Genomic DNA, 27,565 nt, shown 5'->3' on the forward strand with positions numbered 1-27,565 from the left:
AACACAGGAAGTTGAATTCATCAGCTGATCCTGCTGGCTGTTGTTGATGCCTGAAGTTGCTGTTGTTTGGACACTGTGTTGCTCTTATCTGCTGCTGACATTGAAGACACATTAAACCCGACCGAGGGACACGGTGGGCATTTACCGACTGACGAGCTTATGAGTTACAAGACAAGCGTCTCACAGTGAGGACTTTGAATTTGCGCACTAGCGGCAGAAGAGCTAGCTCCAAAGCTTGAACCTTTGGTGAAAGAAAAGACAGCAAAAAAAAAAACTGCCGACGGCTTGGCGTGCTGCCTTTTGTTTATCTCGCGCTAGTCTGAACCGCGATATTAATTTTCTTTGTCTTGAATTTAGTTTTTTTTCTGCACATACGTTATTTATATTTGTACTTTATTACCAGTACGCGGAGGGTCAGCTAGCTCGTCGGCTAACGTTAGCCCATAGCGCAAAAAAACAACTGTCTTGTTGTCAAGCTTTGATGCTTTCGTAACCGCCCAGCAGTGTCAGATAACGATAGCTAACCGTGAGAATAGTCGTGCCTCTAGTTTTTAAGTGCTTGCCACTGGATCAGGTGCTTCGTTGAAGACGCAGGACAGCACTGCAACCGAACAAGTCCATGTTAAATCGGAGCCTGCTGGAGATGTGTGTGTCTGTTGAACGCGTCTGACTTATCGGTTTGTTTATTCCTGACTTCGAGCCAAGTGAACTCAGTTTTTTTTTCTTCTTCTTCTTATCCGTATCGATTTGAAACCACACAAACAAGTAATAGGTTAACTGACAGCTGGCCTGGTACGTTTTAGGTTGCGTAATTTGTGTGCAAAGCTGTCCGTCTTTGCTGGGGAACTTGTTAAACTGTTATTTTAAACGTATGTATCTCTGTAAGCATTAGGTGTTCAGCCACAGGTGGCTCTGTGGATGTCATTTTGACTATTCATATATGACGTGAGAAGGCGGCGACCTTTTACAGATTTTAGATTGAGTAGCTGTTTGATGCTCACACTCAGAAAAACAAGTAGATAAGAGTTATGAATTAAAGTAGCCTTCTGAAACTATTGTGAGACTGTGCTGTGATCAGGGAAAGACAGGCGAAGAGAAAGGGTCCCTCAGAGGGTCCCCCTTGTGTGTTGAGGTGAGGTGAGCTGCCCCCCCACCCCCCCACACACAAACACACACTACTTGCCAATGCTGGATCTGGAAGTGGTGCCTGAGAGATCACTAGGAAATGAGCAATGGGAATTCGCCTTAGGTGAGTTTTATAACAACATTTTCGAGTTATAAGAAGAACATAACACAGACAGAAAAAAATAGACTAAAAGCTATTCATAACTGTTTAAAGCCACATTGAAAATGATTTTTGCTTGCATGTTATTGTTAAATGTTGATGGCTAAGGTTCCATAAGAAATACTGCTGCTTCTCTTCATTTGTGTGTGTGTGTGTGTGTGTTTGCATATCTTTGTTAACAGGGATGCCATTGGCCCAGGCCATCTCTATTCTGCAGAAACACTGCCGCATTATTAAAAATGTCCAGGTGCTATACAGTGAACAGGTGAGATGGCCAAATGTCTGTCTTTATTATGTGGTCTCTCTCTTACACACACACACACACACACACACACACACACACACACACACACACACACACACACACACACACACACACACACACACACACACACACACACACACTTTTGTTTGTTTCTAGTCATTTTAAAAACCTACTTATTTGGATTTTTTTGTCAAATTTCTGTATTTGGTCAAGTATCTGCCAAACATACAGTATGTTTGAGGTAATTCAGAAATAGTGTTGCCACTGCATATTATGTCCACCAGAGAACACTGAAAGGTTTATTTCCTAGCAGTATCCTGCTATTATCTTGGTCACAATTCTTTAAAAACCTCAAAGGATCTAAAAAAAGAAAAATGTTTTGTTACGTGTCCATGTAAAAAATTGACACAGGCCGATATACCTAAATTAGATTTTTTTATTTTTAAACATCAGCCTCAAAAATCCAAGATCAGGCCACATTTAAATATATGTCATTTCCCCAGGTTCCATAGCTATAACTAAAGTCAGTCAGAGAGGTTGTTTTTACAACACCATGAATCTTAGATTCATGATTTGTTCAAGAGCAACTGGAAGCAGTTCCATGTTAACACGAATGACACCAAATATAAAAACACACGTTCATCTACGTGGAACAGGCCATTTTGTGTCCCGTTTCACATCTTGTTGTGTGCCTTTGTTTCCCTTAAATTAAGTTGAACAACCGCTTCTTTTGATTGTTTGCCTAGCTGCGTATCTGTTTCTGGTGCCTCTCTTTTAATAAATGAGTTTGTTTATCTCCCGTCCAGACGCCACTCAGCCATGACCTCATACTGAACTTGACTCAGGATGGGATTAAACTGCTGTTTGATGCCACAAGTCAGAGACTCAAGGTGACAATGGTTGATTTAAGGAGACTTAAAGAGACTGCCTCTCAATAAGCTAGGGGGTCTAAATACAACATTTATTTATCAGTTAATATTAGACAGGAATTTTAACAGTGATTGAATTGAACTTGGAGTTGCACTTCAAATATTCAGGAGAGAGGGCTGTGAGTAATATTTCTCCAGTTGTTAGCAGCAGCAACATTTCCCCCTATTTTTAGATAGCTGGCAAATATATTAGACTCCAGACATGAATTTGTTTTAGGACATTTAACTAACCATTTGTTTTGTACCCATTGTCTCCTAACTTATTTCATCTTTCTGAGTGACAGGTGATTGAAGTGTATGACCTGAGCAAAGTCAAGTTGAAATACTGGTGAGTAGATGTACTGTAATATTGCCAAAATGAAGTCGAAAGCGTTTAGAAATATGTTATTATTAACGTGTTAGTATTGATGGAGCAAGGCTAAAACCATCTCAGACTAGGGCTGTACAATGAATTGAAATCTTAATCGCGATTACGATTTCGGCTACTAATGATCATGATTTAGCAAGTAAACGCTTATTTTGTTAAAGGTGCCCTGCCACACATATTTCATTACTTTGTGGTAATGTCTGAAGTTCTACCATGGACTCTGTAACATTGTTTTGTGGAAAAAATGCCTTGGTTACCTTGTTTCAAGCCATTCTAGAACGCCTGCAGGAAGACTCAGCTCGATTTGTGCCAGTTCTCATTAATATTCAACGAGCTAAGCTGCTTGACTCTGATTGGCTAACAGCTAGCCAATGAGAGCCTGGCTGTCAGCATCCTTTACCCAGCACAACTGGGCGAGCTCATGAATAGTAATGAGCTCAGGCAATATGATGTCAGACTGACCAGCTTTTGTAATTGGCCTGATTTCTCCGCTTATTTCTTATTCAGTTAGAGCTGACAGAGGAGGTAGCAGTTCATAACACAAACACATATGGACCTAACATTTCAAAAAATGCAAGTAAAAACGGTTTTGTGTGGCAGGACACCTTTTAACTTTCTCACTGTTAACTTTAATAATTGCAACATCTGTTCAAAAGTCAATGAGTAATCGTGTTAAATTGTGATTTCAATATTAACCAAAATAATCGTGATTATGATTTTTTTCCCATGATCGAGCAGCCCTGTCTCAGACTCTCAGCTGTTATTGTTACATGGCCATTCTCTGCAGGCACAGATCTATATGGTGGTTATTGTATGTATACACTGTCCATCTCATATTGCCACAGAGACCGTTTTCAACTACAAGTCCTAGTTCCTCACAGTTCTACTGCTACTTAAAGAAACAGTAATGGAGTCTGCCTGCATTAATGTGTTTTTTAAACTCTTTTTTTTTTTTTTTTGGGGGGGGGGGGGAGTAGTCCCTTTTTTTTGCTTTCCCCTCCCCCCCCCCACTACTCCCCCCTTTTATTTTAATTATAATTGTCTCAACAATTGTTTTTTTTTTTTTTTTTTTTTTTTTTTTGGAGTCCTTTTCAACTTTCAGTTTTTTTTTTTTTGTGGTGTTTTTTCGCCATTGCCCCCACGATAGAGCAAATAGACCAGTCATTCGGAGCTACGCATCCTGGAGGTACTTTACAAAGCATAAACCCATTGAGGGCGGCATCTCATTTATCTCTTTTGTGACACCTTTTCATCCTCCTTCCTCTCCGTCCAGTTTACAATGCTGCCGAGCAGTTGTTCCATCTCAACTTTCGCGGCCTGTCCTTCTCCTTCCAACTGGACTCATGGAATGAAGCTCCAAAATACGAGGTGAGAATCAGTTTGCTTTCCCGCCAGTTAAACAAGGGCTGTTCCCTTACATCCCGGGGGAATCGCGACAGCAGCCACGTGATTGAAGTGATTAGCCTTCATATGGAAAAGTCTGAGGTCACGTTGCCTTGAGTACATCCCTGTATCCCTGTCAGCTCCAATCAACCAATCAATACATTTTTATTTCTCACGTGAAATTGTACTAAGTACAGTTAAATGTTATCCCATCAGCTCCTTCAACCTGTGCATGACTCATCGTGAAGCAGAGTGTGGCCGTCAGATTGTGGCAGACAGGAAAAGAGTCACCTGGGTGGATGAACTGAAATACATGTTGTTATGTCGTGATAATAATGTGGGACTGAATGAGGAAACCGAGTGCATGTTGACAATGTGATTGTCTGGCTGCTTGTTTAATCTTGGGCACAACATTTTTTTTTTTTTCTTAGATGTCAGTGATCCAATGTGCGTAGAGATGCATCTTTTGTGGCAGATTTTCTGAAACATAGATCACAAAATGCACCACGGACAAATTCCAGTGTTTATACTGTTGAGATGTCAAAGACTTATTGCAGTGTTATGTAAGCAGTCAAGTCCGGACTGCAGTAGGGAGTTTAGGGACTTGGGATGGCTCAGGCAACATGAGTTTATAATTTAATTCTCCAGAACAGACGCCGACACCCAGCAGTTTACAGATTTTCAAGACAATATGACATAGGGCTGCCCAATTAACTACATTTTCAATCACGATTACGATTTTGATTCCTAACGATCACAAAAACGGAGTAATATAAAAAATATTATTTCGCACATTAAGGTTAGCAAGTAAACTCTTATTTAGTCTTGTGTTCTGAATGAGAGAAAAAAAAAAGTTCAACGGTAAAAGTATTTAAGGCCCTGACGCACCAACCCGATTATCGGCCGTTGGACAGTCTGGCGAGGTCGGTGACTCGAGTCTGTTCGGTGTGTTCTGTGCCGTCGGCGTCCATTGTGGCCGATTCGACTTGTTGAATCGGCCGGTGGGCAGTCGGACTCAATGACCAATCTGATTGGTGGAGTGCTAGCCCTTGACTAGCGAATCGGTGCACGAGAAAACCCGAAAGCTGACAACGCCGGTATCTTCTTATTACTAGCCATCGTATTTTTCTTCCGTTCAGCGAGTAATGACAACAACGATCCTTCTTGGCTACTATCAACACTCTGTAAAAACATTGACTGACGACAGCGTGCTCTGTGTTTACTAGGTCTAGAGAGATGTTCCGTCATTTCCATAATAATTAACATAATATACAACATAATATTTTGGGCGACAATACAGATTAGCGGCACCTGCTGTTACGGAGACTTATTATGTCTCGCGCACACCCAGAACGTACGCTCAAGTCGGCGTTGCTTCTGTGTGTTCGAGGCACTTTTTTGAGATACGGGAGCCGACAGATCGGTGGGGGGGGGGTGATCTTGTTAAGTAATCGTGGTTTCAATATTGACCAAAGTAATCATGATTATGGTATTTTCTGCAATCGAGCAGCCCTAATATGACATCTCAATCTGTAAACTGTATGTTTTTGTTTTTTTACATACCGTACATAAAGTGTTAAAGGTCCCATGGCATGAAAATTTCACTTTGAGGTTTTTTAACATTAATATGAGTTCCCCTAGCCTGCCTATGGTCCTCCAGTGGCTAGAAATAGTGATAGGTGTAAACCGAGCCCTGGGTGCCTTTTGAGAAAATGAAAGCTCAGATGGGCCGATCTGGAATCTTCTCCTTATGAGGTCATAAGGAGCAAGGTTACCTCCCCTTTCTCTGCTTTGCCCACCCAGAGAATTTGGCCCACCCATGAGAGAGAGACATCATGGCTTTCAAACGAGTAAAGTGGCAGTTGGTCAAGGCCACACCCCCACCCTCCACCTTGCCCCCCCCCCGTCTCTCCTCCTCAATAGCTACAGACACAGAAAGGGCACATACTAAGAAAGGTTCATTGTGGGACTGGCTGTAGTGGCTGGAATTCTGCACCAAGGCTGAATTTCGGGAAAGAGACTTCAGATACAGTATTAGGGGACCACTAAGGCCTATATAAAAGAGACTTCAGATACAGTATTAGGGGACCACTAAGGTCTATATAAAAGAGACTTCAGATACAGTATTAGGGGACCGCTAAGGTCTATATAAAAGCATCCAAAGAGCACCATGTCATGGGACCTTTTTAAGGTTTTCGCCTTTGTGGATTTGTTTTTGGATTGAGGTTTGTACAGTTAGTCAGATGTTGTACTGTCTGCACTACACAGCTGTGGATGTCTTGAGAGATGCATGTCATGACCCAGCTGCTCCGCCGTCTGCTCCATGCTGCAGCTTGCTACTGTGGAAGCACACATCACATATTGATGTTTTTACTGCTTCCTCAGCTGACTTCATATCCCATTGACAAGGCTTTTTTTTGCAGTCTATCACATCTTTTTTGGATGAGCCATTCTGCCGCTCCAACATATCTGTGATATCATAGTAACTGCATTGATTATTTCCTAAACCTTCCAATCCGCCCTGAGCTGCATGCTGAGCTGGTTCAATGGTTGCGTTTGGTTTTATGAACAGCTTGTGCTTGCGTGTCATCTGTAGTTGTGTGCCGGTGCAAACGTGGTAGTTTCAGCTTCTAGTTTGAGTTATGAATATTTGCATTTCTTTGTCTAAAGCTCAACACTCAGCTGTAGTTTGTTTCCTGTTTTGTTATGAGCGTGTAAGAAGGTTTATATTGCATTAAAGTGCTCATGTTATGCTTTTCAGGTTCATAATTGAATTAAATTGTATTTAGAGGTTATATCAGAAAAGGTTTACACGGTTTAATTTTAATTCACCATATTTTTGTCGTACTGCACATTGCTGCGGCTCCTCTTTTCACCCTGTGTGTTGAGCTCTCTGTTTTAGCTACAGAGTGAGGCATCTCACTTCTATTACATCTTTGTTGGAAGTCGGACATGCGCAGTAGCTAGGTAAGGACTACTAGCCAGTCAGAGGCAGAGTATGGGGCGTGCCACGCTAACAGCTAGGCGAGCATTATAATGTGTGTTACAAACGTTTGTCACGGAAGTAAAGGCTGGACTACAATAGAGCTGTTTGGAGCAGTTTGTGAGCAGTGTTTTCTGTCGGAGATGGTAAGTCCCTTTGGGGGGGGACTTTGGGCTTTTTCACTTTGTAAACCTATAACGTGCACAAAAAAGATGTATAACACAATAAAGGAAAGGGGAAAAGCTAAAAAGCATAATATGAGCACTTTGAGGTCTGAACATATTCCGACCCCTTCGTCTTTCCCACATTTGTTGTGGTGTTTCTTTCCTATTAATCTACACAATAACACATAATGATAAGAGGAAATTCCCACGGACATCTGAAATTATTCATTCAATTAGTTTAATCTTTTGAATGGGGGTTACTGTACCTGCAAGCGTTTGCTTTAATTCAATATCATGTGTGACTCATCAGCAGCCGTTTTGCATCTCTGGTGCTTGTTGGTGATGAATGCAAATTGGAAATACACAAAGAATCGGCAGAGAAATGAAGTAACCTCTGCTGAGTCACCCTTCATTTTGATTGGATACTGGATAGGGGTGGGGGGAAAAGTCGATACAGCATAGTATCTCAGTATTTTCTGTGGCAATACTGTATCAATGCACACAACGCCAAGTATTGATTTTTTAAAATTATTTTTTTAAGATTATTTTTTGGGCTTTTTTTGGCCTTTATTCGATAGGACAGCTGATGACAGGAAAGGGGAGACGGAGACTTTTAGACTTTATTGTACCCCGGGGGAAATTCTTTGTCTCAACACTGTACGTTATGGACAGCACGCTTAACAGAAAAACAGAAGTCCAAAAGTAACAGAATGCACAGACAAATAGGCACTGATTTGTCTGTGTTATGATTTGTGGCAGGTCGGAATCGAATCCCGGGCCGATGCATTAAGGACTGAGCCTTAGTACATGGGGCGCACGCTCATGTGCAACCAGGGCACCCCAAAGTATCTATCTTGTCCATTAGATGGAGCAGTTGAGGTTTTTTTTTTTTCTTCTCCGTCAGTGTGCTCAACCCCTTTGGAGATATAATTTAAAGTTGGAAAAAGCTAATAAATATATATATGTAAAATATGTTTAAGATCGCAATAAAAACGTATCGTGAAATAAGAATTGTGATAATATCGTACATCGTGGGGCTCTTGGTGATTCCCGCCCTTAATATTGGACCTCTCTCAGATTAAAAGTTGTTACCTAACAGAGGTCCAAACTGGATTAGACTGTGTCAGTGGAATCATTGTGTTTTTACCTCTGGAATGTGGGTATTAGGGTCAGTCAGTGAGTTATGAGGCGTTTAACTGCACAATGCTTCATCATACATGATCACATCTTTCTCTACTTGGTAACAATTTATTTCGGTAAAACGTCTATTTGTTGTTATTGTGCACACACAAACCCAGTATATCACAGTCCCGTACTACTCCCAGTTGTTTTGCCTTGGCAGCCTAACTTTGCCATGGGTTTGGCCTCCCTGCAGATTCCACACGGGGCCATGGTCAAGAGGATGCACATCTACACTGGCAACAACCTGCAAGAAACAAGGTAACACACACACACACACACAAAACACACACACACACACACACACACACACACACACACACATGCAGATCAACAAACTAGACATCACTCAGAGAGCATACAATGCTGCTCATGAGTATAGGAACCCCTGCTAAAGTTAAATAAAAAGAGGAATAAAAAAAATCATCTTTTGGAAATTGATCTTAATACCTTCATTGAAAAAGAATTGGAAAAATCCAGCCTTTAAGGACACCAATTTTCTTTGTGAATGAATAATGTATCGTAAATAAATAAATGTTCTTCCTTAAAATACAGGGGGAATAAGTATAGACACCCCTATGTTAAATTCCCATAGAGGCAGGCAGATTTTTATTTTTAAAGCCCAGTTATTTCATGGATCCAGGATACTATGCATACTGATAAATTTCCCTTGGCCTTTGGAATTAAAATAGCCCCACATCATCACATACCCTTCACCATACCTAGAGATTGGCATGGGGTACTTTCCATAAAATCATCTCTCAATGCAAATCAAACCAGCTATTAGTCTAACTGAAATAAAACCAGGTTAAAGCTATAGTGTGTAGTTTCTGTCTCCCCCATGAGGAATTGTAAGTAATGACAACAAAACGGTGCATCAACAAGCCTTCTGTGATCGCGCGCCTCCTCCACCCCTCCTCCACGCAGGTGCTTGTAACCCAGGAGGACACGGAGGATTAAAAAAAACATGATGGACTCTTCAGAAGAGGTAATTGGCTTCGCTCGATTTTCTGTGCACGAAAGTCGCCGGACGACACCGTTTTGTAAACACAGCCATACTGAGAAATACAGAGAGAGTTGTGTGGAGCTGATAGTCTTCATTAGCTTTCTAGCAACTCATTTGACAATGGCTGGAATGTAACGGATGTTCATTAATATGAAAAATGTACGCACTAAAGCTTTAACCTCGCATCAAACCACTCAGAGTGAAAATGCAGCAAAGGTTTCAAAACTAACCAAAAGAACCAAAAACCAAACTGTTTTGTCAGCATGAGAGCAAACTAGGCTCACGAACAAATATTTTGTGAAAGAAGCAGATAGTCATTGATTAATGGCTGTTTGTGTGACAGACATCAAACAACAAAAACACACTGTTCTCTCTGTCCTCAGAGCTCCGGCGATGCCGTTGGCTTGTTTCCTTGGTAACATCTTTGCAGAGTGTGTGGATGTCCTGAGAGATCTGGCAGGGCCTCTGGGGCTCAAACTCCGCCTTCTCACTGCAGGTAACATATGTCTCTGTGTGAATGTCTCGAGGACTCTGCTAAGATTTGTGATTTTATAATCCTCGACATGTGTCCAAAGTGTTTTTCCTCACAAATCCTCATATCTACATTTCTATTCACAGGATGATTCACAGTTTTCTTTCTCTCGCCTCTAGACTTCCCTTGACATTTGTACTGCAGTCTGTCACACTGCTGCAAAGTTGGAGCGAAACCGGAAATCAACTGTTTTTAAATTGGCAGTGAACACAATGTCGACATTTTTGTTAAAATATCAGCCATAAAGACCATACTAAATGTGTCTGTCTCCACTGCAGAATAATCCTCAACTATTTAACGGTTTGGTGTAACCGTAACATAGACAAACACAGATTATAGCTGCAGGTGCGTGGATGAACCATGTACAGTATATCTAGCTGTATGGTAAACATAATAATAATGCTTTTGTCCAACAGTCCACGCGCAGGGAGACAATCATTGTCACTGACATGCTGTTTGACATTCATCTGGAGATTTAATTATTTCCTTTTTCTGTTCTACTGTAATGTGAGTGCAGGCTGCGGTCCGGGTGGGATGGCTGACGGTAAAGTGAGGTCCCTAGAACGGAGCATCTACTTTGGAGATTCTTGTCAGGATGTACTGGGTGCTCTGGGCTCGCCACATAAAGTCTTCTACAAGTCTGAGGACAAGGTAGGAAAACTCTGTTCCTTTCAGTGTTTAGGGAAAGTGGTAATCGGTTTGAGGGTGGTGACACTATTTGAGTTGATAAGGTCCAGAATGGAGGAGGCATATGAATCAATGTCTGTGTGGGAGTCATGGGTGGCTTGAGTTGTGAACACTCTCCAGTCAGTGTTTCCAAAATGCTGCTGAAGTGCTGAGTCAGCTCCCTCTGGCCACACTGGCCACAGCCCCCAAACGTCTCCTTCCAGGCAGCGCTGCGACCGTTGACTTCAAGGCACCTAACCCTAACCTTAACCTTAACCCCTTTGTAATGTCTCCAGAAGAGAGACCGTGGCAGGAGTGGAGGTGACCTGTTATTTAAAATAAAGTTATTTTAATCTCCCGCTGTCCGTCCTGTCCAGTGGTTCTTTTAACCTGCTTTTAATATCTGGCCTTCTTTTAAACAGCTTTTATATAACCGAACCCGTTTTTTTTAAGGAGGTTATTAAGTGTTTTATTCACACCAGTGGTCCCCTTGTGCCCGTGCCCCTCACAGCGCCCATCCTGGGCGTTGCGTTTTAACCCAAACCTAACCACAACCATTGCCTAATCGACTTCAAGGCAGCGCTGCAACCGTTGACTTCAAGGCACCTAACCCTAACCTTAACCATAACCTAATCCTAGCGCCTGGAAGGTGGCGGCTTAAAACACCGATAATGGGCCATGGCAGTTGAGTTTAGGCCAGAAAAAGTCTGCGTCATTCGGCCACGACAGTTAAGGTTAGGCACCGAAACGACAAGTTAAGTTTAGAAAAAAAAGATCATGGTTTGGATTAAACTGCTCCCGAGGAACAAACACGCATTTGCTGGGTGAAAGTATTTAGTTTTCGCATCTTGTCCAAGTGGTGTTGCCATAGCTAGCTGTCAAAGATGGCGGCCATCCTGCACACACGCAACTCACATCGGGTAGGGGGCTCGCATTGTGTAGGGGACTCGCATCGTGACATTGTGTCTTGACAGGAGGGCCAACAGTTTCTAAGGGAAGGGACTCGCATGCACTACCATGTACACGTGCCCGGCTCGGCTACCAAAACAAAGAACAGAGAAGCTCAGATCACAACGCACACAGAGGGGGTGTGACGTCATTTTCTGCTCTGGATGCCATTGCTGCACTTTATATCTTCACAGCTGCTATTAGGCATGTAACGATACACTCGACTCACAAATCGATACGGTTCATAATTTAAAGTCCACGACACAATTTATTTAACAGAATGAGCTGCAGACAAATGTGTGAAAAGTATTCCTTTATTGATATGAACTGTGCAAAACAACAAGATGTGTCCTCTGAAAAATGCAACTGAAATTGTATTTTATCTTAAATGACAAAAATTAAATAAAAAATTAGTAGTGGGATTTTTAAAACAAATCCCACACCATAATAACTAATAGAACAAAAATAAAAAATAAAAAAAAATAAAAAAACGTAGAAGACGTAGTAACGTCTGAAGTTACACAAGTCAAGCCAAAAGTAGATTTATCCCTAGGCCGTTTTAAAAATTTATTCATTTTCCATCTCAACCGGTTGTAATCTTTTACATTTATATAGATTTTTAACCGATAAATGATGCATCGCTATATCCCTCGCTGCTACATTAATGTTCTGAATGTTGTATAGGTAATGGTGAAAGTGGTCGACAAACCGAAGGAGCATTATCACCCAACTCTGCACTTCTGCAAAGTGTTTCAGTGTGTTTCAGCTCATTGTTCTGGTTTTATGATCTTTAATGTACGTTATGTTTCAGTCGCACCACTTTCCTCAGACCCTTTTCCAGTTGAAACAGGCAGAAAATCTCCGACAAACCCACTGTACACTACCTGCACAGCACCAAACGGCAGCAGACCGACAAAGTTATTAACAGGCTGGTTGAGGAAGTTCAACATTTAACCGATTAAAAAGCAGTCTATTTGTTGTAATTATTCAGTTACTGCCAGAAAAACAGGACTTCAAATTAATGCAAATGTTCCTCTGTATGTGGCCAGGTTGGTCCAGTGGGTAGAGCAAGCGCACACACACTGAGAGGTTTATGCCTCGACGCAGAGGTCCAGGGTTCAAATCCGACCTGTGACGATTTCCTGCATGTCTTCCCCCTCTCTCTCTCCCCTTTCTCACCTAGCTGTCCTGTCAAAAATTAAAAGTGGAAAAGCCCCAAAAAATAATCTTAAAAAAAAAAAAAGTTCCTGTATCTCAACATGAAAATAATTCAATTGTAGCATTAATAGTGAAGATATACAGTACAGCATATGGGCAGTTGTCCTCTGTATCATTATGTGTTGTTGTTTACAAGTGAATTTCCCCATTGTGGAATGAATAAAGTATTTATCTAATCTAATTATTTCAGATGAAGATCCACTCTCCATCTCCTCACAAGCAGGTTCCCTCCAAATGTAACGACTACTACTTCAACTACTTCACCCTCGGAGTGGTACGTCGACTCAGCCCAGGCTTGTTTGTGTGCCTAAGTTGCTATTCTTTAGTGTTTTTTTATGTATAGTTGTATTCATACAGTTATTTTTTTTAGAGACTTAATTCACTTTAAATTAAGAGTTAGTCATACTTTGTTTTGAAGCTACCGACCAACTTGGGAAGTGTGGGTTAGGGGAAGAAAAAGGTATCAAGGTATCAACATAAGATTGACATGACACTGTCATGAACACATGGCACGGTCATGACACAGTCATGACACATGAACCCTAATCATAACCATAACTTGTCATGACAAAAAACCAAATGATGCTTACTAAAAGAAGCGTTATGTCATAAACTTTTATGACTGACTTGTATAAAGTGTTTATGACCCGTTCATGACAGTGTCATGTCACTCTTATGTAGATACCTTCAAGAAAAGTGTAACCATTTATTTTTCTGCTTAGTGTGATGTCTGTTTTTTTAGTCCTATTGCACTGAAATACCTTGTCTGTTGGGGATCAGATCCTCTGAACAACAAGCTTGAGCATCTGCTCAGTAGCCAGCTGGCAACACTGGCTGCTAATAATGAATGGGTGTGTACAGTAGTCCTGCATCTGCTAGCATCGCTGTTTGCAGCAAACAGGACTGTATTGAGCTGGTCTTGCCAAATATATGGCACACAATCTTAAAGATTGTTTTTTTCCCTTATTTTTCAGGATATCCTGTTTGACTCTACAACTCACCTGGTTAAGAAGTTTGTCCTCCATACCAACTACCCCGGACATTACAACTTCAATATGTAAATATCTTGTTTCTGTGTCTTTTTTTTCTGAATCTGTCGGATTCCTTTACCCAGTTTTGCTCCACCTTTCGGTCTTTCTCCATCATACTCCATGATAGTTGACATTACTGCACACATTTCCGGGAATACCCAACGTGGAAACTTTCCATGGGAATAACGAGAATGTATGCGAATGAATGGGAAATAACGGGAATAAAATGGTAATATCAGGGTTATTTTCTCTTGTCTGCTGTATTTGCCAGGTCATATAGATATAAAAAAACAACAACACTTATCATATCACGAGCAGACATAATCCCGTGCATTTGCCAAATAAATGCATTCATTTGTCAAATATATAAAATGTCAAATGTGTCATGTGGTGAGTGGGGATTTGAGCGGACCGTAATGTGGGTGTGCTGAGTTAAGGTTTAAAGTGAACAACTCATTTATAATAGAAATGTTTTACAAAGAATTAATTGTTATAGATTAATTAAAACTCCTCAATTAACATGCTCAATCAAGCTCCGTCCCACATGGTAACAGCTAGCTAGCAAAAATCAGCTGGTTTACTGAAGTATAACGATATAAAATATATTCGCTCGAGTTATATAATCAAAACTGACGTGCTGTTCTTTTGGGCACAGACCTGGCAGTAGTGTGGGCTGCACATGTGATGGGAGAATGCACTGTGCGTGCAGAGAGTCGTAATTTGACTGAATTCCTATTTAATGGGATTCTGGCAAATAATCTGTACATGTGCTGAAAATAGTACCGACCATTTGCAGCCCAAATACTGCATCATCGATATGTAATTATCTACATCCAGCGCCGATATTGTGCTACTCAGTTAGCCCTTATTTCTCTATTGTTACCTCTTACACTGTAGCATTGTAGCACTGTAGTCATTAGTTTAATTGCCTATGCTTTTCGTTGTGTTCTCTCTCGTCACAGATATCATCGCTGTGACTTTAAGATTCCACTTGTCATTAAGAAAGGTGAGATGCTTCTCAGTCACAAATCTCTTCAAAGAATGAACCCTGCATGTCTCAGCGTGAATGGTATGGTGTTGATTTTTATTCGGCCCCTCATCTAATGCCTTTGTGTTCCTGCACTCTAGATGGAGCTGATTCTCAGACGGAGGACTGCATCTTAACCACCAACAGCAAGGTCGGTTATAGACAGAATCTATAGAACTGTTACGTTTTGCCAGAGGTCGGTGCTGTTGTTGTAAACTCACAAGGTGGCGCTATGGTAAGGGCTGTAATGATCTGTATTCACCAGTGAGTTCAGCTTTCTAATTTCGACTCTGTGTCGTCCGTTGATTTCCTCTGGCATCACTATTTCTAAAGCCGGCTCTCCGAATCACTAGTAAACCCTTTGTTTCATATCCAATTTTCCGTATTTTCTGTTCAAATAATGAGGTAAACATATTTCAGAGAAATCCCCGTGAGCTAAAACGTTCAGATTTCCAACTGTTCTGAACGCGCCGGTTTAAACAGTTTTTTCTACTCCCTGCTCGGCATTACATAACACTTAGACAGTCTTGTATGGGACATGGGATTGGTCATCTGCTCCAGGCAAGAACTACTGGTGTGTGTGTGTTTTAAGGCACTGCGGTGTTAACATTGTTGCATGTAGCTACATGGCTAACGGCAGTAAAAGATGTCATCTTGGCTGCCAATGTTGTTAAATTCTCCCCAATTCCAAATCCCATTACTCCTGAAACATTTCCAGTTATGTAGTATTTGGTTTAAAGCAACACAATGTAACTTTTAGCCCTACAGGTTGTCTCATTGGAACTACAACTTGCGCTACCCGACGCAACTTGTTGTTCCAATGAGACAACCTGTAGACAACCTGTAGGGGGACCGTCCCCCTACAGGTTGTCTCATTGGAGCTACAGCTGCAGCTAAAAGTTACATAGTGTTGCTTTAAAAGCCTTTATCTGCTGCTATATTCTATTACACGTGAATTATACTAGCCACCGTGACGTCAAAATGATGTAATATCCTGGCGGCGCGCGAGCAGAGGTCGCGCACGGCTCTCTTTTTTTTTTCAGCGGCGCGCGACAAAGCGGAAACAGGTTTCGAGTTCGCCGACAACCGGATGCCAGGACTCTCAGAGTGACTGCAAGTCTCTCATGTAAACTTACTGGGTTAAGATGAGCTCTTTTATGCTGAATGGAAGGCTTGATCCGACCAAGTAGGTCATTGAATCAAATCGAAGCATTGACGGCAATGCTGCTGCCAGTTCTGCCGTAGTTTACCTTTTTCTTCTTCTTCTAGTCCGTAGAAAGAGCAACGTCTGTAGCCTGTTCAGGAGAAGACTGCAACTAGTGTCACGACCACCAGTGCAGGTATAAATAGTCACGGCGATCCCATGATGTCACATTTGCACGCGCCAGCTGGGCTGCGTTCAGTGAAAAAGAGCCTTTAGTGTCCACTGCTAACTACAGTAATGTTAGCTGCGTGCTAACGCCAGATAGCTGTAATCCTAGCGGCCAATGTTGGTCTCTCTCCAATTTCGGGTCACTTTACTGCTGGAACATGTCCGGTTGTGTTGTTTTTGGGTAAGAAGCCTTTATTGGTGTTTTTTTACGGTACAAAATCCTGCTATATACTCCGTTGCAGTCATTCTCAGACTCCGGTGTGGCAGTTCGCTGAGGCGTCGCGTCGCTCGCTGTGGCCGAGCCAACCCCTTTTTATCGCCTTCCCCTCAGCAAACCCCCGGCCCTACTAGTGCCCTCTTCAGCCGTACGGACGAACGCCAGTTGCCCGTCAGCGGGGCGGATGTTTTGACCTATACTAAAAAGGAGTTGCTTTGGACGCTTCCCTGATTAATTTAGTTTATAGAGACACACACGCTCTCCCCCCTAAGGAAAGCCCTCGCCCGGATCAGGGAACCCCGGCGGACAAGAGGTTAGATACACACTACACCAGACGTCCCCAAAAACACGGACTCTTATCCCCCTGTATATGACAAGCACTGCCTGAGGGGATCTTTAAAACCAATGATTTTTCTTTAGTACTCACGGTCTCAGCCGTCCTCCCAGGGTCACCGGAGGTCCCTTCCTTCTCAAGGACGCCCGCCTTGCCCTCCTTGGTCGCCGGACTGAGAGAAAGGGGATGCTCAGAGGCTCTGACCAGGGGCGTGGGGGCGGTAGGAAATGCACTCCCACTAGGGAGATAACAGGAGTCGCGGTTCCAAGTTGATTCCCGGGCGGGACGTCACTCTCCACGGGCGGTTAAAGAGGAGTCACTAACCCCCGTAGGGGGGCAAACCCTCCCCGCTTGACAGCGGGCAAGACGATCCCAGAGAAAATGAAGGACTGGCAAAAGTTGGCTCCCCTAGTCCAAAGTCGGACTCAGGTGTTTTTTTATTATTTTGTGACAAAAGTAGAAATTAAAAGCAAGTGGTCCTCTACAAAATAAAAATAAAAATAAAGCTTCCGCTCTAACAGAGGTATTTAAAGCTGCTTCTCTTTTCCTCCTGGCTCTGTGTCTCCCACACTCATAAAAGTGCAGGTAATCTCCTCTTCGGTGTCAAAGAGGGCAAATAAATCTTCCCCAAAACGCAGCGAAAAGAGCGTCTGGGCAAACTGAGAGAAGAGCGCTTTTTGGCCTCTGTATAACAGAGGTATTCGAAGCCGCTTCTCAGAGATAGTCTTTTTTTCTTTTTTTTTCCCTCCCTTACACTCAGCGAGCGCAAGGCAACCCCTCTACAGCTGAGAGAGGCATAATGAATGTTCCCCAATGCAACAGAAAGTGCAAGGGTAGATGGAGAAGGCTTCATGGCATCCCGATGCCACGTAAAGCGTTCGGGTAAAAGAGCCCAAAAGGGAACACCCGAAAGGGCTCAAAAGGCACCCAAAAGGGGCTGCTACTTGGCAAAAACACTCATATTTATACACAAAAACTTTTACCTCCCACCAAAATCAAAAGGTACTTACAGTGCCTTGCGAAGTATTCGGCCCCTTGAACTTTCGCTACTTTGCCACATTTCAGGCCTCAAACATAAAGATATAAAACTGTATTTTTTTGTGAAGAATCAACAACAAGTGGGACACAATCATGAAGTGGAACGAAATTTATTGGATATTTCAAACCTTTTAAACAAATAAAAAACTGAAATATTGGGCGTGCAAAATTATTCAGCCCCTTAAGTTAATACTTTGTTAGCGCCACCTTTTGCTGCGATTACAGCTGTAAGTCGCTTGGGGTATGTCTCTATCAGTTTTGCACATCGAGACTGCCATTTTTGCCCATTCCTCCTTGCAAAACAGCTCGAGCTCAGTGAGGTTGGATGGAGAGCGTTTGTGAACAGCAGTTTTCCGTTCTTTCCACAGATTCTCGATTGGATTCAGGTCTGGACTTTGACTTGGCCATTCTAACACCTGGATATGTTTATTTGTGAACCATTCCATTGTAGATTTTGCTTTATGTTTTGGATCATTGTCTTGTTGGAAGACAAATCTGCTCCCAGTCTCAGGTCTTTTGCAGACTCCATCAGGTTTTCTTCCAGAATGGTCCTGTATTTGGCTCAATCCATCTTCCCATCAATTTTAACCATCTTCCCCTGTCCCTGCTGAAGAAAAGCAGGCCCAAACCATGATGCTGCCACCACCATGTTTGACAGTGGGGATGGTGTGTTCAGGGTGATGAGCTGTGTTGCTTTTACGCCAAACATAACGTTTTGCATTGTTGCCAAAAAGTTCGATTTTGGTTTCATCTGACCAGAGCACCTTCTTCCACATGTTTGGTGTGTCTCCCAGGTGGCTTTTGGCAAACTTTAAACGACTACTTTTATGGATATCTTTAAGAAATGGCTTTCTTCTTGCCACTCTTCCATAAAGGCCAGATTTGTGCAGTATACGCACTGATTGTTGTCCTATGGACAGAGTCTCCCACCTCAGCTGTAGATCTCTGCAGTTCATCCAGAGTGATCATGGGCCTCTTGGCTGCATCTCTGATCAGTCTTCTCATTGTATGAGCTGAAAGTTTAGAGGGACGGCCGGCCGTAGATTTGTAGTGGTCTGATACTCCTTCCATTTCAATATTATCGCTTGCACAGTGCTCCTTGGGATGTTTAAAGCTTGGGAAATCTTTTTGTATCCAAATCCGGCTTTAAACTTCTCCACAACAGTATCTCGGACCTGCCTGGTGTGCTTCCTTGTTCTTCATGATGCTCTCTGGCGCTTTACACGGACCTCTGAGACTATCACAGAGCAGGTGCATTTATACGGAGACTTGATTACACACAGCTGGATTCTATTTATCATCATTAGTCATTTAGGTCAACATTGGATCATTCAGAGATCCTCACTGAACTTCTGGAGAGAGTTTGCTGCACTGAAAGTAAAGGGGCTGAATAATTTTGCACGCCCACATTTTCAGTTTTTATTTGTTAAAAAAGTTTGAAATAGCCAATGAATTTCGTTCCACTTCATATATGGGACCCACTTGTTGTTGATTCTTCACAAAAATTACAGTTTTATATCTTTATGTTTGAGGCCTGAAATGTGGCAAAAGGTCGAAACGTTCAAAGGGGCGCGAATACTTTCGCAAGGCACTGTATATGTACTTCCTTGTCCTTGTAAGGTAATGTAGGAAACACTTCACAAATAACGTTACAGTAATGAACTTTATGAACTCTACAGCTTGTGTGCTGTGTATGGCCACACATGTGCATTCAAGACGCACACACACACACAGCTGCATGCACTCGTCAAGGCCGCAGCTCCTGCCTGTGCTCCTCTTATCTGTCTAGGTGCTTTCCCACACTCTTCACATTTTCTCAATCATTTTCTCTTTCTGTCATAAAATGCAACAACAGATCAGTATAAGCAAAAAACAGATTAATATATAAGCACGATATATATGTTATTTTTTTGGGTTTTCAACACACACTAAGCAATGATATAGTTTGCTTTTCAAAACATCTATTCAAGTGATTATATGGTTGTTATGTTAATACTAACAACGTTATATATGTTGTAAAGCAAGGAATGACATGGATTCTGCCGTTTCTTTGTTTTTGGGTTTTCATCTGCCCTCGCGGACAATAGGAGTGAAACCACAAAAGGAGATTCCAGCTGAGAATCGGAGTTCGCGGACATGCTCTGGCCAATCAAAGCAGTCAGGAGGGGGGGCTTAAAGACACAAGCGCTCCAACAGAGCGTCACATACAGTGAGGAAAATAAGTATTTGAACACCCTGCTATTTTGCAAGTTCTCCCACTTAGAAATCATGGAGGGGTCTGAAATTGTCATCGTAGGTGCATGTCCACTGTGAGAGACATAATCTAAAAAAAAAATAATCCAGAAATCACAATGTATGATTTTTTTTAACTATTTATTTGTATGATACAGCTGCAAATAAGTATTTGAACACCTGAGAAAATCAATGTTAATATTTGGTACAGTAGCCTTTGTTTGCAATTACAGAGGTCAAACGTTTCCTGTAGTTTTTCACCAGGTTTGCACACACTGCAGGAGGGATTTTGGCCACACAGATCTTCTCTAGATCAGTCAGGTTTCTGGGCTGTCGCTGAGAAACTTGAGCTTCCTCCAAAGATTCTATATTGGGTTTAGGTCTGGAGACTGGCTAGGCCACGCCAGAACCTTGATATGCTTCTTACAGAGCCACTCCTTGGTTATCCTGGCTGTGTGCTTCGGGTCATTGTCATGTTGGAAGACCCAGCCTCGACCCATCTTCAATGCTCTAACTGAGGGAAGGAGGTTATTCCCCAAAATCTCGCAATACATGGCCCCGGTCATCCTCTCCTTAATACAGTGCAGTCGCCCTGTCCCATGTGCAGAAAAACACCCCCAAAGCATGATGCTACCACCCCCATGCACCCCCACTCATCATTCTTCTTCCTCCAAACACGGTTAGTGGAATTATGACCAAAAAGTTCTATTTTGGTCTCATCTGACCACATGACTTTCTCCCATGACTCCTCTGGATCATCCAAATGGTCATTGGCAAAGTTAAGACGGGCCTTGACATGTGCTGGTTTAAGCAGGGGAACCTTCCGTGCCATGCATGATTTCAAACCATGACGTCTTACCAACAGTAACCTTGGAAACGGTGGTCCCAGCTCTTTTCAGGTCATTGACCAGCTCCTCCCGTGTAGTCCTGGGCTGATTTCTCACCTTTCTTAGGATCATTGAGACCCCACGAGGTGAGATCTTGCATGGAGCCCCAGTCCGAGGGAGATTGACAGTCATGTTTAGCTTCTTCCATTTTCTAATGATTGCTCCAACAGTGGACCTTTTTTCACCAAGCTGCTTGGCAATTTCCCCGTAGCCCTTTCCAGCCTTGTGGAGGTGTACAATTTTGTCTCTAGTGTCTTTGGACAGCTCTTTTGTTTTGGCCATGTTAGTAGTTGGATTCTTACTGATTGTATGGGGTGGACAGGTGTCTTTGTGCAGCTAACGACCTCAAACAGGTGCATCTAATTTAGGATAATAAATGGAGTGGAGGTGGACATTTTAAAGGCAGACTAACAGGTCTTTGAGGGTCAGAATTCTAGCTGATAGACAAGTGTTCAAATACTTATTTGCAGCTGTATCATACAAATAAATAGTTAAAAAATCATACATTGTGATTTCTGGATTATATTTTTTAGATTATGTCTCTCACAGTGGACATGCACCTACGATGACAATTTCAGACCCCTCCATGATTTCCAAGTGGGAGAACTTGCAAAATAGCAGGGTGTTCAAATACTTATTTTCCTCACTGTAAATACATACAGGTGTAGCAGCCATGGGCAGTATGAAAAAAAAAAAGTGTTTTTTGAACATTAAAGCATGTAAAGACGTTCCAGTAGAATCAAAAAAATGCAAGTATGAAACTGAAAAAGCTATATAATAGCTCACCTTTAAGGCCTAGTCCACACGTACATGGGAATTTTTTTTTAAACAAGCTCTTTCACTGCGTTTCATCCTTTTGTTCACTCACAAACTTAGGTCACTGTAAATTGAGCTTTAGGAAAACTGCAGCCAGGGTGAAGACTGTTTGTGTGTTGTCCTGTAGAATGTGCGCCATTATCTCCTTCATGAGGCATCACAAATGAGGTTGTCCATATCCACGACGTTCCACTTCCGGGATTGCTCAGGTGCCGCCGGCAGCGCTGCCTGGAAGGCACTAGGATTAGGCAATGGTTATGGTTATGGTTAGGGTTAAGTTTAGGGTCAGGTGCCTGGAAGTCAACGGTTGCAGCGCTGCCTGGAAGGAGACGTTGGGGGTTTAAAACAGCATGAACCGTCAAATCTTTTATCCACTAAAAACATCCCAGAATTTGCCTCAATTTAGCTTGAAGAAAATTGTCATGGAGATAAGGGTTTTAGTGAAAACAGCATTTGATCTTCAGCAATGACGTGATGATCTCCAGTCTGTTTCTCCTTTACCACACAGTGGTCTATCTGAATACATTCCGTTGCCATTGGAAACAGCAGTACTGTCACCTGGAAGCTAATACAACCACAGTCTCGTTTTTGTTCCACTAATCAACCTCTTTCTACAGGTCTGGTAACTTTGTGATACAAGGCAGTGGATAAACAAGCCTTTTTATCTACTGCCACGGAAGTGGTCGTGGAGTTGTTGTTAGGATAATTATTTATCAAAGAATGGACCAAGTCACTGGAGTTCTTTTAAAAGCGTGTTTACTTGCAGCAAGTAGAGTCAGTTTACAGCATTCCAGCATAAGTACAGGACGTGACTGAAGATTGTTCACAACAGTGTCTTTTTATAGGAGATGGGAGTCGAGTTAGTTATTCGGTTCATGCAATCAGTAGCTTTTCTTCTTATCTCTGGTCAGGCCCGGCATCTCCTCCGCATTATGCGTTCTGCCCTCATACATCCTGTGCTCTTCGCGAGGTCACTCAGCTTTCATGATTAACGCATGAAAAGACGGAAATACTAAAACAGCAGTTTGGATGCAAATTGGTTTAACAAAGAAACTAAAGCAAAACCGTTCTAAGCGTCATTTTTCTAACAGTTGTCTGTTAACTTTGTGTTCCTCTTGTCAGTGGGATCAGATTCAGGAAATGCTCGGTCACCCGATGGAAAAACCAGTCGTGCTCCACAGGTACGTACACGTGCTCGTGCATCCACACAGACACAATGGATCCCAGTGGATCATTTGTTGGCACGTTTTAATATTGTTGTTGGTTTACGGATCTTTAGAGCAAACGTTTAGGGCCCATTATCCAAATGAACGTCCTCTCTGACATTATCAGATGTTTGTGTTTTGACAGGTCCTCGTCAGCCAATAACACCAACCCCTTCGGCTCTACCTTCTGCTTTGGACTGCAGAGGATGATCTTTGAGGTCAGAACGCGTGTCTCCGTAGCTTTAGCTAGCATTCCAGTGTGTACAATATGTGTGAAACTACAGTTAGCACAGCTATGTGTAACCACTCTCCAAAGTTACAGTCATTGCAGTGTTTACTTTTATTTTTTTCATTGGCAGCTTGTCAAAACTTGTACCAGTCATTAAATGGAAATTCTCGCAGCTGACATTGGCATTTTGAGCAATGGTATTACAACAGGATATTACACAGGTACTGCAGGGGGCTAGCTAGCTAGCTAGCTAGCTATGGATAACCAGATAACCTCTCTATGGATAAACATATAAAGAAAGAGAGCAAAGCAATGTGCTGCGTGCAGCTCTACAATTAACTATGATTTTACACATTTAAAATAGTTTAGAAAAAGTCCCGCACACTGACCATTACGCAAGCAATAATTTATTTAGAAAAATACAACGTTTTCGGTCTTAGACCTTCATCAGGTGAATTTAATTTAATTAATTTAAATTGACTTTTTCTAAGCTTCTGATCTGCTACTTTTGATCCTATCCTACGCACCTGCCCAGCAAAAAAAACAACTTTCCTACGTTACACATTTAAAATAGTAAAACGAATAGAAAAATACATGTATGGCGTCAACACAGAATCCACAGTGTATTTTATATTTTATGCACGTAAAGCTACGCCTATATGAGAACATTGAGTAATATCCTCGAATCTACACTTGACTATCTAGACTTTTGATTGGCTACGGATGAATGAAAATGCTTTTGTGAGTCGAGCCACGGTAGAGGAGTCCTCAAAAACATAAGTTCACACATGAAGAGCGGTTTGTAAAACACAGGTTCAGGAGTTTGTATATACTGTAAATGTAACAACATCCAAATATGTTTTTGATGAAAAAAGCATATACCTTTTTTTTGATACATATATTTGTGAATTTCTACTAAATTGATTTAAAACAAGAAACATTTGTGAGTGCATCAGAAGTACTGTACATTTGTTTGTGAACCTTTTTGGATTTGTTTTTACATTTATGTACAGCGATAACCATATTTGTGTACATTGAAAACTATTTATGTGGAGTCATTTATATGTAAATCCTGAAATTCATTTGAATCCTTCTGTGTGCATCTGTTAATATTTAGACCGATCTGACTCATAATTCTCTATCTAATAAGGGGACTTTGGCTGAAAATAAGATGGATATAAAACGGAGAGTTTTGGCTGCTTGGTTTGCATGAAACTGTATTTTTTAAAACAAAGCCTTGAACACAGTATTTCAGAATATTGTGACTCCATATCTTTGTATATGATCCGGTCCATTCTAACGCATCATTTGTTCCTCAGGTGATGCAGAATAACCACATAGCATCAGTGACCCTCTATGGTGCTCCACGGACCGCTAGCCAAGCCCGACCTGAATCCAGCAGTAGTTCCCACTGAACAAGTCACCAGAACCACATCTCATTCTGGCCTGTCCTGAATCTAGCACCTCTGCTGACTGAACCTCTAACCCAGAGCCAGATTCGTAACCAAGCAGACCTACCAAGTCACCAACAAAGTCATTCATACCCAGCGCAGATGCTACTCATCGAACCCGAAACGCAACCAGAATAACCAAGTCCGACCTGGCGTTAATCACCCTTTTTTTTTTTTCCCTGGTGGGTGGTCCTAAGACTTTGCTCTTCTGATCGGACACACCCAGTCGGCACGGTCAACCCGACCCAGACTAGCTCAGGGTCGAGTGACGCGGTCGCAGTGCTGGACCACTGATGCTTTGAAAATGAAACCAATCCAAACGACGTCTTGGTTGCGCGGGAATATCGCAGCGGTGCTGCGAACTGACGTGGTGAAGAAGTCGTGCTCAACTAGAGCTCTCCTGTTTCCATCCAGTGACTGAATTAGCCCAGGACCACAGAAGAAGAGCTTGTCCAGACTGTAGTTTGGATGCCATGGTTCCACCAGTAAGGTGTCATGGCAGCCTGTATATGACAATAACCTCCATTTACATTTTGTGGTGAAATGATTCAGCATTTAATTATCATCGTGCAAAAGAAAAATCTCTTACGGAAAACTGCGGTGGCCAAAAGTCTTGAAAACAAAACTCTTGCTCGAACCCACTGAATAAACGCCAAGCATCAACCGCACTGCCAGCCCAACCGGTACCGCCTGTCTTCCTGCCGCGACTTCAGAACCAGGCCCGACTGGCTCAATGGAAAGCCGGACGCATTAAAAACCGCAAGAACCAAGCCCGCCCGTCCCAATCAAGAGCCATCGGAGCCCAAAACGCATCGGAAGCTGCAGGAAAAAAAACGACGACGTGAGAATCCAGATTTTTTTTCGTACGAGTGAAGAACCAAACGCGCTCAGGGTTTGGAGAGACGTGGCCCAAAAACGCATCCCACGACGGGCCGGGTGAGCCCCGATGTGAAGCCTCTCAAAGCAGAACGACCCAAACGAGGTCAGCGTTATTGTCTCCCTCGTCCAGCTTCCTACTCACGATTCCTCCCCGCTTTTATCAGCGATGCCCACAAACAACACACAGACACACACACACACACTCAAGCACAGAGCAGCAAACACCCCATTAACCCACAGCTGTTGTTATTCGCAGCTCTGGGAGTTGGCGTGTCCCGTCTCCTTGCTCACACACACACACACACACACACACACACACACACACACGCACACACGCAAACACTGTTTTTTCAAATTGACATTTCAACAGACTTGAATTCAAACACACACACCGCATTTCAGTTCCCACTCAACTACTATTCTCACACGTATTTCTAATACATGTAAGCTGGTTTATATTTTTTAGCCTTTTTAAGCACAAACAAAACAAAACATGGAGACATGCAGGCATGACACAAGGATTTGCATGAACTTGGCAGATGCTTTTTGAATGAGAGGAAACTTATTATAAGCACAAACCGGCAATCCGTCTTGTTTTATTTGATCCTGCATGTTGTGAGGGGCAGAGGCTCGTTTTATTTCTCTCTGCCCTGATTCCCTCATTCACACCATGACCATTTTCATTGTGTTCTCTTGTTACATTTGCACTAATGCACACCTTTTTACTTGATTGGTTGATTGTGCCCTATCCTCCGTGATAGCTTTGTGAAGACATTTGGAGGGGTGTGTGTGCGTGTGTGTGTGCGTGCGTGTGCGTGCACTCTTCTCCCTCTTCCTTCATCTCTACACGTGTTCGATGCATTGCAATTCATCCCTCAGCAATGTCTGCATTTTATTTCTTTTGTTGAATTGCCAAATGCTCCAGCCAAAGACATTTCAGGATGATTTCATTTGATCTGCTCACACTGTAGTCTCCTGTCCGCACCTGTCCCAAAGGAGAGAGAGAGAGAGAGCTGCGTGTCGGCCGCCTCCCTTCTCTCGCGTGTGCCGCGGTAACGACTCTAAATTCAGCTCCTGGTGTCTGTAAACCCCGACAGTAATTGCACGACATGAATAGCTGACTCACGCGTGTGTTTTTTGAAACACAATCGGCCTGTCTTTCATCTGGATTTGGTCACTGCCAGAGACCCATTAACAATAGCAACAACTAGCACCGTTGTTATTGTTGTCAGAGAGCTGTAATTTAAAGAATTACCGTTATTCCTCTGTGATTTCAGTACATGTGAACCCATTTAGGAAATGGGGAAGAACATCAGTCATTCCTTCATCCTAACATTTGTTTCCCTTCCCAATGTCTGAATTTAAAATCTTTTTAATTCTAAGTATTTCAATAAACTGTGTATTCATGTTAATACACACATTCTCTTTTATTGTCCCTTGATACAAAAGCCATTTGTTGTTGTTTTATTGTTTTTTCACTATTGCTGAGTTTATGATTGCTTATATCAACGTGTGTGAAAGCATCAGGGTTGAAGTCGGGGCCGTATACTGTACATGACAGAAATGTTGAAAGTGACGACTGGAGAATTAAAGTTACGAGCATACAATGCCAAGTTGCCTGCTTGTAGGTGGTTTTGGAGAAATAGTGTTTTTTCAGATAGATAGCGGGTCAGATATTTTTTCTGCAGTTTGTCATGAGGTATATCGAGGAGCTTGAAGTGAGTTTTGGGGCCCTATTTTAACGATCTGAGCGCACGGCGCGAAGGTTTAGGGCGTGTCCAAATCCACTTTTGCTAGTTTGACGGCGGAAAAAATGGGTCCGTGTGCCGGGCGCATGGTTCAAAAGGGTTGTACTTCATGCGTCTTCATTAATTCATAGATGTGTTTTGGGCGTAACATGTGATAAACCAATCCGAGTGTCA

At 42.4% G+C, this 27,565-nt stretch overlaps 1 protein-coding gene across 1 annotated transcript; it reads left to right on the plus strand.

The window, feature by feature from the left end:
• On the plus strand, window positions 1-27,055 carry phaf1 (phagosome assembly factor 1). Its single transcript, XM_039808040.1, has 16 exons — window positions 1-1,249; window positions 1,468-1,550; window positions 2,357-2,440; window positions 2,764-2,807; window positions 3,932-4,032; window positions 4,120-4,214; window positions 8,719-8,816; window positions 9,945-10,057; window positions 10,611-10,744; window positions 13,116-13,199; window positions 13,900-13,982; window positions 14,919-14,962; window positions 15,085-15,134; window positions 23,002-23,060; window positions 23,230-23,302; window positions 24,633-27,055. Exons 1-16 carry the CDS (start codon window positions 1,186-1,188, stop codon window positions 24,726-24,728), a joined length of 1,305 nt encoding a protein of 434 aa, XP_039663974.1. The 5' UTR covers window positions 1-1,185; the 3' UTR covers window positions 24,729-27,055.
• Window positions 27,056-27,565: the final 510 nt, after the last annotated feature.

Source organism: Perca fluviatilis, chromosome 8 (assembly GCF_010015445.1).
Source record: "Perca fluviatilis chromosome 8, GENO_Pfluv_1.0, whole genome shotgun sequence".
Taxonomy (NCBI): Eukaryota; Metazoa; Chordata; class Actinopteri; order Perciformes; family Percidae; genus Perca; species Perca fluviatilis.